Below are 19,931 nucleotides of genomic sequence, written 5' to 3' on the forward strand. Positions count from 1 at the left end.
CTGAGATGAGTTAAATCAGAATCTCTTAAAGAGAGTTATACAATAAGGAGAAAAGAAAGAACACAGTGAAGTATGATTTTATGCTATGAAACACCTCACAGTGAAAAAAGGAGGGCTCTCTGCAGTATAAAAAGGGAAATTCTTGAACATGAATATAAAAATAGAAGACATTGAAGCTGGAATCCGAGCAGATACTGAACAAAACAAATTTGGAATCAGTGTTTTTCTGATAAAGTTTGTATGAAGTAATTTCATGTTGGACCAAAGAAAGGTTCTCCTCTGAAACATTTTGCCAACAAGGTACATTTTTAAAAATTTGTTTCAGCATGTCAGTATTTTCCAGTGAAAACCTATTTTGTCAATAAATTCCCTGGTGGCTTTAGTGTCTACAGCAAGTGCAGCCACAGTATAGAGAGGCATCTTTCCTAAGCCAACTAAAACAGTGCCCCTCTTACTGAATCACTGGTGGTCTGATAACCTAGAGTTGGAGAGCTGAGCACAATCCTCCTGATCTAGGGAAATATTCAATTATATGCTCAGCTTTAAGCACACCGATTTAAGAGAAATAGGAGAAACTTGAGTTGTTCTCCCTAGTCTACAGTTTTAATAATTTTCTTCCATACATTTATGACAAGGCAATTTATTAACTTTGAATGTTCAGAATATGTTACCATGTTTGTGTTTCTCCTTATAAGGAGAGGTGTGGATACGGCTGAAACTGTGTGAGTAAAAACCTGATGAAGAGTATATGGGAGACTGGATAATTTCTTTTATATTCCTGTATGTGTTTTCTAATTTATTTTGACATGGTAGATCTCTGTTACTTTCTTGTACAAGAGTATCCAGAGAAAACCCTGGATGTTTTCTTTTGAACAACCTTTAAATCTAAGGAAATCAGTAAGATGTGACAGAGATGAGACTTTTTTCCCAGGTTAGACATATTTCTAATGACAATAATAATAGAAGAGCAATCAGGTGCCACTGATACCAAAACCTCAACAGCTAAAGTAAATATTACATACCTTATAAACAAGAAACTTAAATGAATATTTGCAGGAATTCACTGACTCAGTGGCAAAGAGCAAACCAGACAATGACTCTCCTTCAGAGACTGTTTTGAGAAGAAACAGATACCACATTAAACTGGATTACCTTGTTTCCTTGTATGCTGTCACCAGGGGGGCCAGGTGGACCAGGCAAGCCATTCTGTCCCATAATACCCTATAACAGTCGGTGGGGCAAAAAAAGATTTAGGAAGTAAATCCCATTCCTGGTAACACTAAGGAAGTAATCTCAATGTCACTGCAAGCAAAAAGTAAAACCATATCAAAGACTCTAGTTCTGACTCTTCTTTGGTTTATGGTTTCTCACTGTGGGCCTTAGTAATTACCTTTGGCAAATTCCCTGGAAAGCAAAGGAACAATTAAGCTGAAAATAATTAAAGAATAAAGTTTTTCCATGACACAGTGTGATATTTTCCCCAGTTTTCCTGCGTAGAAACCATCTTTATACAAAAGCTCTGTCCAATCACTCCACACAAGGGAGGCACAACAGCAGAGGCACAAAGGAACACAGCAATAAAACCCAGTGTGAGTAAATCTGCCAGGCATGTTAGCTAGTGCTTGTACACCATGTATAAATGCTGAGCCCCTGTGGTGCCATAGTCTCTGGGAGCACCAGTCATTCAGAAAATGATAAGTGGGAGAGGAAGAGAGAAAAGCCAAAGCAGCACCTGCTGATCTGTGTTGATACAGGCAAAGCCAGGTAAAGCCTTGTGCTTTGGAGACAGGCTAATCTAACAATTCAAAGCGACAAAGCGAAGCCTATCCCTTTTTTACATAAAAATTAAATGTTTGGTTTTCTTCTTTTTTAGTTGAAAAAAGCTTTTGAAATCTGACCAAGATTCATAAAAGTTTCTGTAGAGTTCAGGTTGGATTTTTGATTACCATCTTAAAATAAATAATCACTGTGCTCCAATACAGTAAATAGAATTCATTCAGTGGTATGTAAATTACCTACATTTTGCATATGTTGAATATTTAGGCAGAAGTACCTCAAAACTTCATCATCATTAAGTAGAAATATATAGCTCTAAATACGGAATTTCTAGATATTAGTGATGTTTGAAAAGTCATCATTCTCATCTGTATAGACAAAAAATTTGCCACAAACTTCAACAGAATCTCTTGTGAAAACCACTGTTAATCTATATATTTATAAGCAGGGATTCACCCAAAATGTTGTGCTACATAGCTTGTCTCAAGAACTAGATTCTACGAGCAGGTCCTCATCGTTGAAAACATTGTTTCCCCACAGAAAACACATTTTTCATTCTCAAAGGCTTTTTAAAAGCAGCACATAGTGTCACACATTTGTAGGATTTTGACACTCACTCCAAATTTACTTAATTTAAACAGACTGTATCCGATTTACCAAGGTACTGAGATTGCTTCAGCTTTCAGAAAGCAAGACAAAGCCAGACATATCTCCTGGGAAAATATTCATGCTCTGTCGCTCACTGCATTTCTGTAACAGGTTCGTAATAGTAATGTTTCTCCATTCAGATACTACTTTATTCAAAACGGCAATGGAGACTTCTGTTAATCTCTGCTAAGGAAATCACAGAAAAAAATACAAAGGCTATTTTAAACTTAAATTAAAATGGAGAAATATACACAATGTTTCTCCCCATTGTGTTTGTAAAAATAATTGATGGATACACCTATAATAAAAAAATCCAGGCATGCAATGAATTCCATTTCTTAGCAGTATGTCTTTTTTGAATTATAAATCACTTCAGTGGAGGGAGGAAAAAATTGTCCAGATGTTGCATGCTGGCTGCTTATAGAATGAACATTTTTTTTTCATGTTTTGTACCTAATGGTTTTACTAATGAAATTAATTGAATTCAATTTCATTGAGCAAAAGTTACAAATATAAAATTAACATTTAACATATTTTCCACCACAAAAGAATCTCTTGGAAACAGAATAGATACAAACAGCAGAAATGCACCATTTAACTAATTTATCAGCCTGATAGTTCTGTTCAATTTCCAGCTGTAATCTCACAAAGTTTAGCTACAAATGCAATTCTCATCCAGTTAGTATTTCTTCCTAATCTGCTGGGTAGAAGTGTATGGTTAGTGCACATGTTTTATGCTTGATTTCTCCTGCAGTTGCACCAATGTAAATCAAGAACTGATGAAGATATATTGGTGTCTGAGAGATCAGAGTCTGGCAGCCTGCATCACGAAAGAGCACAAAAACTTCAGCATGGCATCGTACCAACCTTGGGACCAACTATGCTGTCTCCCTTTGGCCCTGGGGGCCCAGGATAGCCTTTTATTCCTTGGTCTCCCTGAAAATAGTCACAGAAATGTCAGTAGTTTATCACCTATTAACTGTTACATCTTTCATCCACTTACAAAGCAGTCACTCAAACTACTGAGTTTAAACAACAAAACAAATGTTTCATGCATAAACAGATGCTTTATAGATAGATATTAAAAAAACCCAACAACAACAACAAATTCAAGCATCTACATTATTTAAGCTCTAGGTGAAGAACATTATTTGCCAAGCAAAGGTCCACATGATAAAAATCAACAACAGATTTAGGACTCTAATTCGCAAACTTATCAGCTACAGTAGGAAAGGAAAAGCAAACTCATTTGGAAATAACAGCTTTTCCCATCATGATCTGCAGGGGCTTATCAGGATGGACAGTAAACTTACCAGTGGGACACAGCAGTGATCAAGCCCTTTACCTGATACTGTGCTTGTTCTGAAACTAGAGACATTTAGTTTCCAGAACTGTCAAACTAATGTGTTTATGAAAACTAAATGAATTTTAACAACATTGATGTAGAACAAAAAGAACAGCCCTTTTTTTGTTTTCTTAAAAAGCCTTAATGCATATATTTTTAGCTTGATTTCTTAAGGAAATGAGGCTTAAGCGATACTACTCTGCTTGTGTTTCTGCTTGTCTGTGTTAGTCCTCCTTTTTCTCCCAATATATTTTGAACTCATCAGTTGATTCAGCCAAACCTATCAGAAATGTAGAGGCTTTGAGCATACTAATTTTTAGACAGTTTTGGTGATAATTGGAGGCTGGGTAAAGGAGAGCAATTCAATTTATGCTTTTAGTGGAGAAAAAAAATTCAGAGGGGGTTCATCCCTTAACCATCAGGCAGACAGAAATCAGCAGCTGGCTGGCCAGGGGGAATGTGGGCAATGCTGGGCACGGTGCTGCCTCTCTGTCTGTAGACAAGCCCAAGCGAAGCAAATGGGGGTCAGGGGACATTACTGGTAACGGGAAGGCATTGGGACATAAGATGCAGTTTTGTTTTCCTCAGTCCATAATTGTACAAGTGAGGCAATAGGCACATATTCAGCACATGATCACTAGAAAATTCCCATCAGTTTGAAACGAAAAAAGAAATCTATAACTGATAAATTAAAGATGCAGAAAATCCTGAATCAGGTTAAGCAAACATCCCTAAACCTATGCCTGTGCAGGCAAATGCAAAAAAAGAAATGTTCTGATAAGCTACTGATCATCCAATATGTTAACAACACAGAGAAGAAGAAAATGTATTTCTTGACAAAATAAAAAGTATCATTGTAAAAACTCTTAATTGTACTTGGTTTTGCAATCAGAAATGCTGTAGAAATGGCTGTGCCTGCAGAGGGAGCATTCTAACTAGGAGAAAGGTGCAAGTATGAATCACACAAATCACAGATGACACTTGAGTTGTGATAGGTGAAAAGAAACAACATATCAAACTGATTAAAAAGGAAGGAAACAAAAATACAGAACCTTTTACTGACTTCCTTTACTTTCTGGAAGGAATGTTTGCAGTCAATATAACAACTGCTTTTAGGTGAAATGCTCAGGGTTCAATATCTAGCAAGATACCACTCCAATCTGTGTTTTTTATGTATGGCTGTTGTATTCTCATGCTAAGTTCCAACATATGTGCTATTTATGTAAATATATTAGGGTTTAAACTATGCTCAGGTTTGATGGATTTGGAGAGGTGGGAACTCTGAATCTAAAGGCTAAGGCTTAGACTGAGTTTATAATGATTTCCTTCTTGATGTAACATTTGGCTTCTGAATTTATTTTCAACTCCTCTTTCTTCCAAAGCACTGGAGACTGGCCAATTTGAGTCAGGACACAGGCATGGTACATGGATGCTCTTAGCTTTAAACTGGTGTATCAAGCTCCTTGGGTTAAACTGATCACCATGTTCAGTCAGGAGGAAATTTCTCCCTTAGATTTGATCAGAGATGGGAGTTTGTTGTTTTCATCTAGTCTGGTTTGGAAAAGGGAACTAAAGAGAGAGATACTCTTTTTAGTAATGTTCTTCTTAAGATGATTTGAGGCTTTTATATCCCACCTATCCTGCTGATGCAAAGAGCCAAGATACTGGCAATGCCCTTGAACTTTTAAACTCTTAAACATTACAGTCTTAAGTACTCAAAGAATGTATTGCTTAAGTCTGGTACATGGTGCTGGGAAATGCCCCTCTGCAGTGAGATGAATGGTACGATATTCTTGATCTTTTAAAACATGCCTGGTTTCTCAATTCCCCCTGCAATGCATTTTCTTACAATTAGCTTGAGATCGTCAGGAAAAGCTGAGTCTAGGCAGATGTAGCCATCTATTATCAAAAGAATAATTATCGGTCCTCAATGTTCCCACAAACCAAAATACAATCTTAAGCTGTTTGTAGGAAAACTCTTCATGAGCAGAAGTTGCACAGAAGAATCCAAGCCTTCCTCTGAAACCTGCCAGAGTTGCCGGAGCTAAGAAGTGGATATACAGATAAGACTTAGCATTATAAGGTTTTTTAAAGAGATTCTGGGCTGCTGTGGCCTGTGAAAGCCTGTAAGCTGCTGTGATGGAAGCTGAATGGGAGGTTACCAAAGAATTAAATGATTCCTTATGGTTCAGTATCCAATATACCTACAACCTGCTCTTAGACCAGTCCTGACCAAAAAGAGCATAAAGGTGACTTGCAGTCATCTGTCTCTTCCTCCCATGGGTAACACATTCTTACACAGGGTCGTTGCAGGTGAAGGATCGAATTTTAGCCTCACATGCTTAGTTAATACCAGATGTCTCAGTGAAAAGCTCTTTTGTAGAGCTTTGTAGTAATTCTCAAAGTTTCTGTATTTCTTGGCTTAGAGAAAAAGACTTTTATTTTGCTTTATGAGTTGCAAAGTGGAGCAGTTCTTTTTTCTAAGGTGTGACACTAAACCGTCCTCCAGGGAATTCATTTCAAGAAGGATTAGTCCTGTTCTTTGATGAGGTCTAACTTATTTCCTGCATTGTGCTTGTAGACAAGCTTGTCACCATCAGCAAAACAGTGAACTAGAAAAACACCACTGAAACAAGACATAAAGAGCTGAGTCAAGACAGTGTAAAGTATGGGATTCCGATGTCTATTCCCTACCATGTGTTCAAGCAAATTCATTAAATGACCTAACGGTCACGTGAAAAAAATCTTTGACAAATTATTTGGCTTCCAAATATAGACACCCCATTTACTAAAAGTGAAGCATGTATATTTGATACTGAAATATACAACAGACACTGCAATACTCTCTTCAGTGAGACCTAGCAGATGTAACAGTATTTGTAAGAAGAACAGATTAAAAAAAAAGACATTGCATCTCTACTTTCCACCTTTTAGTTGAAATAAAGAGGGTCCCCGCTGCAAAAGTTATTTATATTGCAACTGGATCCAATCCAAATGTTCATGCACTAGGGACTACACTAGGGGTTTTAATAATCCTTCTGATATCCAGTTACTGAGAATGAAGCTCACTTTATTTCTAGTGCTGGGCTCTTGCTCTTGAATGTCTGTAACCCACCTCCTAGTTGGCAACAGTGCTTTTAAATCAATTTTTTTATTATATTCTGACATTATGTGCTTCTGTTTTAATGCTACAGAAAACAGGGTGCTGCCAGGATTGAATGCATCCCACATGTTCCAATTTTGTTTTCATGTGAATTTGACCTCTGATACATAAAATTCCTATCTAGCAGTGTGCACATATGTGAGCCATTTCTGAAAGTGGGGAGAACAGAGCTCTGATTCAGCTGAGTGGAACATTCCTATATAATGATACTCAAAGGAATTTCAAATTAACTACTGTGTAAATTTATGTCTCTTTTATCAAAGAAATGTTCTTTTCTATAGGTAGAAATTGGTGCTGTTCTTCTTATATTCATTTTTTTATGTCGAAGGGATGAGAGGTAGCCAGTGCACTTACATTTTATTCGAAAAAATATATGATTGTCCATTTTATGAACTAAGTTCTGTGGAAATTCTTGCAATTCAAGTGAATTGTTTTTTCCTTGTGGCACCTTTGCTACCAGAAGTTATGTAGAGACTAAGGATTAAAAAAATTGTATAAGCAAACAGGAGAAAAAAATCAGGTAGGGAGAAGAGATGTTTATATCCTTAGTTTCTTCTTTTTCTTTTTTTTTTTTTTTTTTCCAGTGTACTCTACACCATGTCTAGTGTGCACTAAATCACAGATGTTATAGATGTTATCTATTCAGATATAATAGATATTATCTACTCAGATAATGCATGCTTTGGTGCAGCAGTCGCACACTGCAAAAGTTACGGTTGCTCACCATTTATAGAAGGAATAAGCATTTTCCCCTGTAGGATTAATGCACCAATCTAGGTGCATCTTAAAGAAGAAATCAGATGGTTTTAATTCTTGGGGTTTTTTTAAATTTTCTGACAGAGACTGTTAGAAAAGCACTACACTGAGCAGCCAGATTTGATAGACAACACTGCACTGTGACACAATCAAATCCGTAGATCCACACAAAACTTTTCATACAAAATTTGATGTGAACACAATTTGTCCTAATTGTGTTATGTTACTTGCAAAGATATCTACTCTCCAGGGTTCTTTGAAATACAATTCCTCCTAGAACAAGATGCCACTTCTCCATAACCCATGGATATGGTGCATTCTGAATCTACCCCACAGCTGGCTATTGTGAGCAGAAACCTCTGCTTGATAGGCAGCTTCTAACTCTATGTGTCCATCAACAAAAAGTACTACAGGCCCAATAGCAGTGAATTTGCAGCCTGATATTTACACTGTATGCAATGTGCGGAGACCTGCCTGCTCTGTTCCTGTGAACTGATCACCCAGTGCGAGTAGAAGTGCATCAAGAGCACTTCCAGATTAGATCGTCTAGTTTAGCTTCATCTGAAGGAAATCCATTGCCTGGGCTGTGGAACTGCTCAGACCTCTTTTCAGTCTGGAACCCAAAGCACAGTAAATGGGTCCACTGGGAGATTCAGTTCCACAGCACATTTTTGATCCAGCCTAAAACACCCATGCAGATCACCCAAGTTTATGCTGCCTGAACTCAGCAGATGCTGAGGTCTTGCTCCTTAGGCTGTATCACACCCAGCTCCCACAGACACAGGAGGCTCTGTTCTAGCAAGCTTAAAACACAGCTTCCTTTGCATCCATGTTTTTCAAAAATTGGTTCTTAGAATCAAGCTACCTAATTCTGACAATTTTTGTGACAATGCAGATGACTTAATAGAAACGAGGAAGATAATTTTAATTTACCTGACACCCCTGAAATTGTCAGAAAACACATGAGAATAGTGATAACAATTTATCAGTTTGTCTTTGCCTAATCTTTTGCTGGCTTCTTTATAGATAACGGATTAGGATGAGTTTCTGTTACTAGATATTCCATTTTACAATTTCCTGTCATAATTAAATACTATTAAATTATGAGACCCTCACCTCTTGGTCATAGCTATTTCACTTTTGATCAGTCAAATTCAGGTTGAAGTAGTGGGCCTGTTGCCAAATTCATTATTAACTGGTAATGTTCAACTAACACAGCACAGGTCATTTTCTTCCACAAAAAGATACTGCCAATAAACCTCCTTTGCTAGTACCATGAATATACTTCAGCCCACAGAACTGGAGTGATGGTAATACTTCTTATGCTGTTCATGGGTGGAGAAGAGACTGACAAGGAATATTTAATGTCTTTATAAAGTAATATGAACAACTCACTTCAACTGGCAGTGATTTACATTACTTAGAGATGAAAGTGAAAACTGCTTAGTACAATAGCTAATCTATGATTTAATTAAATATATATGTTATTATACCACAAGACTTACAGTGGTTTAAGAGTAATTGCGATAAAAAGGCTAGATCCCATGTTCTCCCCTGCAAGAACTGGATATATTTTCTTTTACTTTCTGCTTTTATCTCCTCCTCTCTAATGCATTTTATGATACCATATTGTACTTCCATCATTTATGATCTGGGTTGAAACTTTCCTGATAATTATGCAGCCAAAGAATTGCTTGTCCCAGCGATTACATAAATTAATGATTATAAGAACAAAAGGAACTTGTGATCCACTTTTTGATCTCTCATGTAAGACAGGCACTATGATTTTCCTAAGTGCATTTCTGTATACCTTGTATATTTGTGATACTTTTCAGAAATACAACCACTAACGTTGATTATAAGAACTGAAGTTGTGAGAAATTTTACTGCAATTATTCTAGTTGTTTCCTTTTACTTAAAAAAACCCAATAAAATCCTTTATTTTCATTTTGGATTCAACTCAGATTTATTTATATTAAACCTCTATATTCCCACTGAAATTCTGATGTATATTTCTGAGGTTTTTAATCTTTCAGCCATGGCATCAGTGTGAGAGGTCATTTTATTTGATCACCTGACATGACCTTCCCATTCCTTTTCTTTGGGAAACACTGCTTTCCAGTATTATGTATTTAAGAAGCAAGGGGGAATTCCAGACATAACAATTCCCCCAGACATTCTGTAGTCATGTCAGTTTTTTACCAATATCTGCCTTAATAATTTCATACAAGATTCTAGGGTTTTAATGTAATGTTCTTCCGTAATACCAAGACAAATGTCTTATAAGATCATATTATATCAAGTCTGATACCTCTATTTGGAAAAGATATAATCTCATATAAAAAAATCTAATTAGTTTAACCATATGTATTTTCTGTAAGTCTGTATTGAATAAGATAATTGGAATGACTTTTAGTTCTTTGGCAGTTTGTGTCAGGGGCCAGACCTTGCATTACTTTATGTGAAATGTCTTGCATTGATGAGCAGTAATTCAGAATAGGGAGCACAAAGCCAGGTTTCCCAGATCCCATTGTCAGGCCACTCTGTGGTCATTCTAAGATCAGGTCATTTTAAGGATTAATGTCTTTCAGTTTTTCCTTTATCGTGGATATGTTTTTAAGAGGTTATTGTAGTTTATTTTAAATGGGAATTCTCATGTTCTGGGAACTGAAGTTGAAAGTTCCTCCTGTTTGGGAAAAAGCTTGTTTGGACAATATTTATTTTGCTTTCTCTTGCAACAGGCTGCCTGTTTCCTATTTCACATATGTAACAAGGCAATCATTAATAAAACCACTCTGTGGGATACTTTAAAGCAATTTCTTGTATGATTTTAGTCTTAAGGCTCTTTTATCCAACTTTTTGTAACACAATAGTTACAATGTGACTTTTAGGTGATTACATTCTACTTAGAACTTTATAACACTTTGTCTAGTCTGTGTTTTATGAAAAAAATTTGGAAGTTTCAGTTTTGTATTCCTAATCCCTTTAACAGTTTCATTTTTTGCTTTTGTTTCGTTTTCTGCCAAATTTTGCCTCTAAACTAATTATTAATTTTAGATGAAGGTTTATAGTCTTCTCTTAGGAATAAATTTCTAGAAACTTTAAAAACATCACACTAGTTCCATGTCACCAACATGTCCCCTGACTCCCTTGAGGCCTTGTTCCTTGCACTTTTGAAGGAGAAAGGAAGTGCATAATTATTAGGCAAATAGGCAATCTGCCTGTGTTGGATTCTGACTTCCACATGGAAACTCCAGCACCTAGAAACATCCTGGGTCTTTGGATGTACAGAAAACCTGCAGATTTGCATTAGATCTGGGGATTAAAGAAAGAACTGGTTTGTATCTATGACAGCAGAGAAGTCTATTGCAAGCTTTTCTTCTAACTGGAATGGAAAGTGAGAGATGAGATTGCAGCATTTTGTCATATATAGGCCATTCTAATCTAATGCATTTTTTCTAGTCAGATGCATGTACTACCACTGTACAAGTACCTTTTGTCCAGCATCTCCCACGCCTTTCAGACCTGGTGGTCCTGGGGGGCCTGGTGGTCCTGGAGGTCCCTGGTACAGCAGAGGAATAAAGCATGTCAGTAGTTGTCCTAAAGGCGGAGTACTTGTATTCTTCAACAAAGAAGATACTTTAAGCAACAGTTACTATTCTCTTTGGTTTTGCTGTGTTTTGTCAAATTCTTCACATTTCCAATGTGTACTGAGCAACAGTCACCCTCAGTTCCAGGTGGAAACCTGAAAAAACTACCAGAGTGGTGGAAAGAGTAGAGCACTGGAGTTGTTCTCAGCCCAGAGAAACCAGTAAGAAAGCAGACATTGCTTCATGATTCATACACTGCAGACAATACACACCTGGGGTACCAGAAATAACCAGAAATTTGAGGGTTGAGTAACCCTAACATACTTTGGTGTATTTTTGTTTGACAGTCTGCTCTCCTGAACTCCCTGCTCAAACTGTCACAGCCACTTCAGCTGCCCTTCACACTGCTGGAGGTATCCCCAGCCTCCCTTTCAGCATTCATAGGGCCATCTTTGCCCCATCATGCTACAGACACTCAGCTACACAAATCTTGTCCATGCCTGCCAGCAGTTTACAAAGTTGGTCCTTCCAGATCATGGGGCATGGAAAGGTGGCCTGAGAAGGGGAAAGATGCATGCTACAGCACAACAGCGCCTTCACATATTTCAAGGACATGTACTACTCATGTGGTAGGGAGAAACACAACCAGCTTTTGCTGAAGCCTGAGACTGAGCTGCAGAGAAGCCTGACTCTTATGGCAGTTGCAGATGGGAATCCTAGAATAGACATGATTTCATGAATACTACTGCAGCACAGAGTTCTTTTTTTTTAATTGTTTAGTCACTACTAGAAATGCAGGAAGTGCATACAGGTTAGCTAGCCATCCTGTGACTGGGCAGACTACAACCATCATTTATGTAGTTTTATTATTCAGTGATTACCAAACCAGGCTTCTCTTGAACTTTGATTAATTGGAAATGAAAAGTTTTCAGCTTCTCATTGACCTCTTTGATTCTGTGTCTACCAATACTTCTTTTTCATACAGTTTAAACAGACAACTTGTAAAGCTGAAAACTTCAGTCCCTATGAGGCATTTTAAGGCCTCATAAAAGTCCGTCAGTCATCTATTTGCATCACTGCCTTCTTGATGACTGCCTTTGCATTTGCTTTGCATTTTTATTTTGAATGACAGAAAGGTTTTTTCATTTGTTTGCATGTGTCTGGGTCTGTTACTGGCACTCCTTGGCTCAAGGAGTCTTGAGCTGATCTAGTGTCACTGTGTGCTGTAAAATGTGACAAGTACATGGCATTACACCAGGAAATATGAGTGAATGCCCTCTGAACTAATTCTGATCCCAAAGGATCTCCCCAGAATCAGTTTGAATGATAGGAAATTGGAGCTGAGCCGTGACTTATTTGAAAGCACTTGGGTTCCACCTCACTGTATTTGGGAATGCCTTTGTGGTTGTAGTTTAAAATAAAGCTGGATTACAGACATAAAGAAAATAGTGCTAATGGAAGTTTGACATGTGGTAGTTGAAGGATGGCAACAGTATTTTCACCTTCTAGTGAAAGGTTGGTCAAACATGTCTGTGTGGCTTTGGATGTCTGAAATTTAGGATGATATGCCCTTATAATGCAATGTGCCAGCTGGAATACTCAGGCATTAACCCCCTCTGGAGCTAACCATCAGAAAAGAAAAGGGGGAGGAGATTTTAAAAAAAGAGGATGTAATGCCCCAGTATGAAAAGCAGCCGAAAACCCAAGGAATTGAAGGCTGCAAGATTTGGCCAAGCAGATGTTATTAGTGATCCTGATCAAAGAACAGTAAAGAAAACAGAGGGAGGGAAGGAGGGAAAGAAAAGAAGTCAAAGCAGTGATTTTATTAAATATGTATGATCAGTCATGAAGATTTTTATGGAATTACACGGTATCTCTTTCATGATGCTGAAATGAGAACAGTTTATAACTTGTTCCAACGGCCTGTAGAACTGGCACTGTATCTAGGACAGGAAAGGACTTCAAAATATGTATGAAATATTAAACTAGCTGAAGGATGAAAGAGAATATTCATTGCACTTATTTAACTAAATTTTGAGTTATCACACAGTTTGGGGTTTTTTATGTTTGGTTGTTTGTTTGTTTGTTTTTCAAAACAGAAAGTACAGTATTAAAATTGTACTTACAGCTTCACCTTTGTGGCCATCGCCTTTTGGTCCACAGGGTCCAGGTGGTCCAGGTAGTCCCGGGTGACCCTAAATACAAAATAGTAAGTCAGGCATTGTGCCAGTAACTGGATCATCATGATGTAACAAATATTAACAAAAATGTAAGAAAACTTTAATATCCTTTTGGAAATACAGAACAACAGCTTTGCTTGCAAATCTCAGAAATTTTTGTGCTTTATTATGATTGCTTCAGTTGATCAAATTAAGATTTCAGGAGAATGGGAGTTCTTATTATGAAATTATGAATTTCTAGATTTGTTGCTGCAGAGAGAAATCTTTAGAACATTGATTTTATCTTCAGCCAATACAAAGTGAAATTCATTTTTAAAAAGTTAAACTTTTATGACTTCGGTGGTAAGTCCTGACATTTTAAAAATTAATTTAGCAATACTGAAACGTAATATGCCAGCCTTAAATTATCACATGCTGCACATTTTGCGTTTCCAGGTAATCACATTGGTTCTTTCTTACAGTGAAGCAAAACTGCATTCTTCAAGGGAAAGAATTAAAAGAAAGAAACAGAACCAGTTATAAGAAATACATAATTTCTCTAAGTTTAGCCTAAAATGCTCTGTATCAGGAGACAATCACTCTTTCTGTTGATGCTTCTACTGACTCCCACTAAAGATTTGTGCATCTGCAAAACCTCAATGCTTCCTTTCACAACCAGAAGAGAAGCAAATAGCAATCTTTTCCTCTTCCCTCATTCCAGTGATCATTTTCCTGACATTTAATGAGAAAATTAACCAAGCTTGCAATAGGCTGTTCTTCACATAACCAAGAAAGAAAACATATTTTGAGATATCCCTCAAGATACGCTGGCAGTCTGTACTGTAGATGTTCACATGACAGCAGCGCCAACTGCTCATCCTTATTGTTACTTGTAGGTTGCACATCCACACCACTCCTAAGTATATAGCCATACACGGAGAAGTGTACACCCTTCGCTCAGTCCCACAGAACAAAGAAATGTAAATGGACCCTCCTGTAGAGTGTTGGAGGGTCAGTTGTTAATATACATAAAGATAATATATCCTGAAGAATAATTACATACAAATAGCAAAAATTTCCCTGTCTATACAAGTAAAAATAAATAGCTAGAAAAAAGAAACTACAAACAACTGAAAATTGTTGTTTCATCAGTGCATGGTGCCTGGAAATTTCTGCAATAACATAATGCTTCAAGAAACCAAGAATGGAGTCCTGATAGCTCAGATCTCAGCAGCTGGTCTATGCAAGTACAGTGTCCATGACTGGAGAACAAACCAACTTATATTCTAGTTAGATATCCAACAAAAACAGACTTCAGGTCCAAATTTCCCATTCTATGAACATCTCTACCACAGACACAAGCAATCAGCTCTTAACTAATTTAGCCCTGTCAAGGAAAAATAAAAGAGCTGGTTTGGGTCTCCTAAAGATATACATCACAGGTTTAGGTTGTAAGTGAATGAAGAAAGACAAGGTAGACTCAATGTTCTGGTTAAGATGAAACCCTGAAACCACTTCAAGATGGAATTTCACACAGAGATGCAAGCATGCCTTATGCTACATAAAATTGTATGAATCTCTCATATTCTCCGGTCCAGAGGGATAGTTTCAGTGGAAGACTTTAAACGCAACCTGACCAACATCAGCCCAGGAAGATGTTTCTTCATGTTTCCTAATTTTCAAATGATGGAATTCTGATCCAGTTCTGTGAAAATTTAACCAACGAGTGTGCTTCTAGTTCATAAATAGCTTTATAATCGAAAGCCAATTTTACCTCTTCCTCATTCTTAATATCCATGCTTCTAAAATTATGGATAAAATGAGAAATGTTTTAGAAATGTATTTTTCTTTAACAAGAAAGGAAACCATGGATCATGAGTTCATCTCTATTTTCACTTCTAATTTCACTACAGTAAAAACCAGTCAAACAGATGTTTTCATTTAATTTTAGCAGACCATTCTAAATACCAAATACATGTTAACACATTCTCTTTTGTAAGAATTAGGATTTTTGTCAAGTGGCTGGTTTTGCCATCAGTAACACAGCTATAAATCTACTTAAATCAAATCTATGGCCAAATGTGCTGTAAGAAACAGTTCTCTAGAACAGATTATGTAATTTTTTTAATAGCTGCATCAAAAATACACAGTAGATGGTCCAGGAGGTATTCTGTGATTACTGCTTCCCACAGCTTTGTGGGGTCTGGAGAAGATGGTCACAGTGACTCACTCTAAGTCAGTGCACTGGTAACAAGGCAAGTTTCATTTATGTCACAGATGGCATGCTGAATTAATTAATCAATCTACTTTGCCAGCTTTTCCAGGGCAGGTTTTAAAGTAATTTTCTGAAGCAGTACTATAGAGATAGCTGCTTCTACACTTTTTCAAACAAAGCCAACCAACCAACCAAACAAGATAAACAGAATAAACATAAATCTTGTGTCCATGATCATTGTTACGAAAAATAACCCAACTGCTATAATCAAAACCTAAATAAGTAACTATATGACTGGACAATTAAGTCATGTTCATCACTACTTTTTATAAGAAAAACAGAGTGAAGTAGCATTCTAGATTACAGACAAATAAATTTAGAGTTTTTGAAAATTCAAAAATAAAAGCTACTGAATGCATGTGGATCAATGTGCTATTCAGCATCCTCTGATAAGTGTACTGGCAGAAGTTTGTCAAGCCAGAAGTAAAGTATTATTGGTATACCTAAGATGTTATCACACGAAAGTTACTGCATCAAGTTACTTTATTTTGAAGTACATTGTGTTAGGTACACATAAACTAATTGGTCTCTGAATTTGGGTCTATCAACTCTATTCCCAAGAAGTGAAACAGTGGAATCAAGTGGAACTTTTTACGGGCAAACATGGTAAATGTGGGAAAAAAAAAACAAACAAAAAGAGGTCTACTAAGAAGGTTCCTGATTTCAGTCTGGAAAGAAGATCACAAGAATGGTACCTTTCCCAAACACTGAAGGAAGTCTTTCTGAATTATTCCCTTATCACAAGTGGCAGAAGGTTTATAGAAAGTTTCAACCCAGATCATGACTGCTAGAGTACAACATGATATCAAAAAATGCATTAGAAGGGAGGAGGTGAAAGCTGCAAAGTAAAAGGAAATATATATATCCAGTTTTTGCAGTAGAGGACTTGTGATCTGTTCTAGGGACTGTGCTTTTCAGTTTGTTCTTAAGTGTAGAAAGGTGAGTGGCACTGTTTTCTAACAATGTCATATTGTTATGATTAGTTAAATGAAAGGCAATTCCAAGGAGTTGAGAAAAAACCCTACTTAAGGGTTTGAGTATTTTGCTGATAAAATATCAGACAAAATTCCATGCTAACTGTAATGCATTATGTAGGGAGAAAAGGCAGTCATAACTTTATGTACCTAACTGTTGTCCTAAACCACTATTACCACTTAAGAAACAGGGAAGATAGAACCATTCTTTGAGAAGGTCTCTGGTCTTTCACTTATGTGTTGATCTTGCCACTTAAGCCCTAAAAGGCTCAAACAATGAGCAAGCAATCCTGCTACAGACTAATGTGCTCCATTCTTGGTGCTGAAGTTAAAAATGTAAAGGATTTAACCAAGTAAATTCTATTCTGTAACTTATATGCAAATAAGTACTTCTAAAAGATCTATTTTTTGAATTCTTTATTTTGGGTCTTTCTTACGTTTTTGAATGTGCAATGTTGGTAATACTGAAACATCACCGCTAAAATAACTAATACCTCTCAGTTTATACTCAGTAAAGAGCATATTGTCCATACAGAGGTATAAAAGGCCACATAAAATAATGGATGGTGGAGATGAATTTGAAGAGCTGCCTTCCTAATGATGACTTCCTGAGGGAAGTTTGCAGGGTGAGGTGCACTGGTCTAGTTATTCAATCCATTTTTTGTTTCTTCTTTAAAAAGGTAGTAAATTTATTTTTAAAAATAGACTTAACACAGAATGATGGAAATGGTCATTTACTTTCCTGAGAAAGTTGTTCAAGTGGTTTCAACATTTTAATGAGTTTTGCATATGTTTCATGTTTCGTTATTTTCCATCTTTGTGTATAAACTCCTACCATTGGTCCCATTATTGAATTTCCATTAATTCCATCCTCTCCCGGTGGCCCCTTGGGTCCTGGATCCCCCTATCAAAAAAAGAAACAAATCCAAAACCATATCCATTATTTTCGGTTTTAATTTCCAAAGTTTTACAGAAAAGAACAAGTATTCAATTCTTTCAGGCAGTGACAATTACTGAACTAGGTAATATGAAATCAGTATTTCTAGAGTAAGGTTTTACTACTATGATTCTGACCTCTCATACTTTTGCTTCCCCACAACTTTGTCAAAGAGTTTGTTCTCCCTTGATGAATAACTTGATGGCTTTAGTTTTCAACTGAAGGTTGAGTATCATAATTCAGATTCAGTGGCCAGATTCATCTGTGGCTTCTGCCTGCTTTTGCCCACACGAGCAAGGCTACATAACCTTATTTCTCCCAGAGCACACAAAGCACAGCAAAGAAATTCTAAGATAAATGCTGACACAGGGTATGATTAGAAAGGCTACAGATGCAATGGTGCAGCACTTCAAAAGTGCAAGCTCCACAGTCTGAAGACCCAAGGAGAAACCCAAGTTTTTCCTCAAGTATTACCCAGTATAACTGTTTAGTAATCTTAGCTCTGTCAGTGGCTTTCCTGGAAAGCAATCAGGCTTAGGACTGAAGTTCCTGGTATTATCCCTTCATAGAGCAAAATTTGGCTCCTTCTACTGTTTATTCTATGGCAACAGATGTTTTACTTTATATTAAGGATCTTAAAAGGAAATTCCATTTTCAGCGAAACTTTTGCAATTTTTAACACCAGTGAGAAGGACAGGCAGTATTTCAGGAAACATTCACTAGGGAATGCAGATCAAATATTCAATCAAAACCACCAAGGAGCTGTAATCATGAGAAAGGAATATGAGAAAAAACAGCTATCTAATGTTACTGTCTCCATATTAGTAACAGCATAATGGTTGTCAAGGGAAATAAAACTCTAGTCCCAAATGTGAGTGTGACTTATGATAAATACATTTCCAGAGGACACAACCATGACTGCCCAGGAGTTAAGACCTCTAGCAATCACCCACTACTACATCAAATACTTAGAGATGTACTGAAAAGACCTCAGACCATGATAACTCCCAGCTTTGAAAAACATTCAGATTCCCTGCATTAGAAATTTATAATGTCTGGCTTCACTACTGCAGATACCAGCATGTTTCAAGAACACAGTTACTAGTAATCATTGTACTTTCCAAAGTGGAGAGAGAAAACGGACCTGTTTAGCCTGCTACATTATTAAGCAATTGTGAGGAACATAGCAGATATTTGTTTAAACAAAGAAATTATTATGGAGCTAAAACACCAAAGTTAAACCAAAGTTTTGTATATTTTCTAAAATATAATACAAATTGTCTTCTCACATCAGCCACTGCACATAAAAGCCCTTATCTAAAATTTAGTAAAGAGTTTGGAAAAACTCCTACAGATTCCAGTAGAATTTGGATCATGGCCAGACTGCTATGAAAGTGATATGAACTGTACTGAAGAGAATAAAATCAGAGTGAAAAAGGCAATAAAATCTACAAAGTTTTTCTTTTTCAGCATGAACTTTATCAATAAACAATCCTGAATCACTTGCTGGTTTATTCAAAAATGTCACAGTAACCAGGAAAATGTGGAGACCAGTGTAGTGAAACCTGTCTTCGTACAAGTAGTGTCTTATAGCATGCTACTTCTATTTTCCTAACTATATTATTGCAGTTTTAAACCAATATGAGCACCCCAATATCCCTTCCTTCCTTCCTTCCTTCCTTCCTTCCTTCCTTCCTTCCTTCCTTCCTTCCTTCCCTCCCTCCCTCCCTCCCTCCCTGTAGATGCATTTTTACTCCAGGTATACCCTGAGGTTTTTGTGTTCTCTTCTTCCTTCCTCCTCCATGCACACACAAGTCCAAACCACATCCTAGCCAGGCTGAAGAGTACCTTGTATGTACAATATCTACATGTGCTTGTGTGTGTGGGCACATATATTGTTAACGAAAAAGAAAAACGGGGATGAAATAACTTCAGAGCAATAGGATGTACATTACTAATTTCTCTACCCTAAAAACTATCACCAAAGCTGAAAAGCATAAATTGAAGTTAACTGATTAATCAGTTAACTGATGTTATGAAAGCAGCACCTATTTTATTCTTAAAATAAAAATGGGGCAGTAGTAAATTTTCAAATGTTTTTAAAACCTTCAAAGTTAGCTTTACTGTTGCTGAATCCACTTATTTTACTCAGCAAGACAAGTCCCACTCATTTCCCATACATTTTCCTCATATAGGAAATGAGGTGGATATAGCTCTAGCTATCTCATATATGACAATTTAAAGTAGTATCTACAGGCCAGCTCTTCACTTGGAAGTGACATATAAACATTCATCTCCAAAAATCATC

General features: G+C 36.8%; 1 protein-coding gene across 1 annotated transcript in view; it reads right to left on the reverse strand.

Annotated features, from left to right (window-relative positions):
* Positions 1 to 19,931, reverse strand: part of COL28A1 (collagen type XXVIII alpha 1 chain) — a 68,059-nt gene that overhangs the window by 13,852 nt on the left and 34,276 nt on the right. The window contains exons 23-27 of the mRNA XM_074900327.1: positions 17,522 to 17,590; positions 13,405 to 13,473; positions 11,182 to 11,250; positions 3,292 to 3,360; positions 1,153 to 1,221 (exon numbers count right to left, since the gene is read on the reverse strand). Of these exons, the coding sequence (XP_074756428.1) occupies positions 1,153 to 1,221; positions 3,292 to 3,360; positions 11,182 to 11,250; positions 13,405 to 13,473; positions 17,522 to 17,590 (345 nt within the window). The remainder of the gene's footprint in view (positions 1 to 1,152; positions 1,222 to 3,291; positions 3,361 to 11,181; positions 11,251 to 13,404; positions 13,474 to 17,521; positions 17,591 to 19,931) is intronic.

Source organism: Athene noctua, chromosome 2 (assembly GCF_965140245.1).
Source record: "Athene noctua chromosome 2, bAthNoc1.hap1.1, whole genome shotgun sequence".
Classification (NCBI taxonomy): domain Eukaryota; kingdom Metazoa; phylum Chordata; class Aves; order Strigiformes; family Strigidae; genus Athene; species Athene noctua.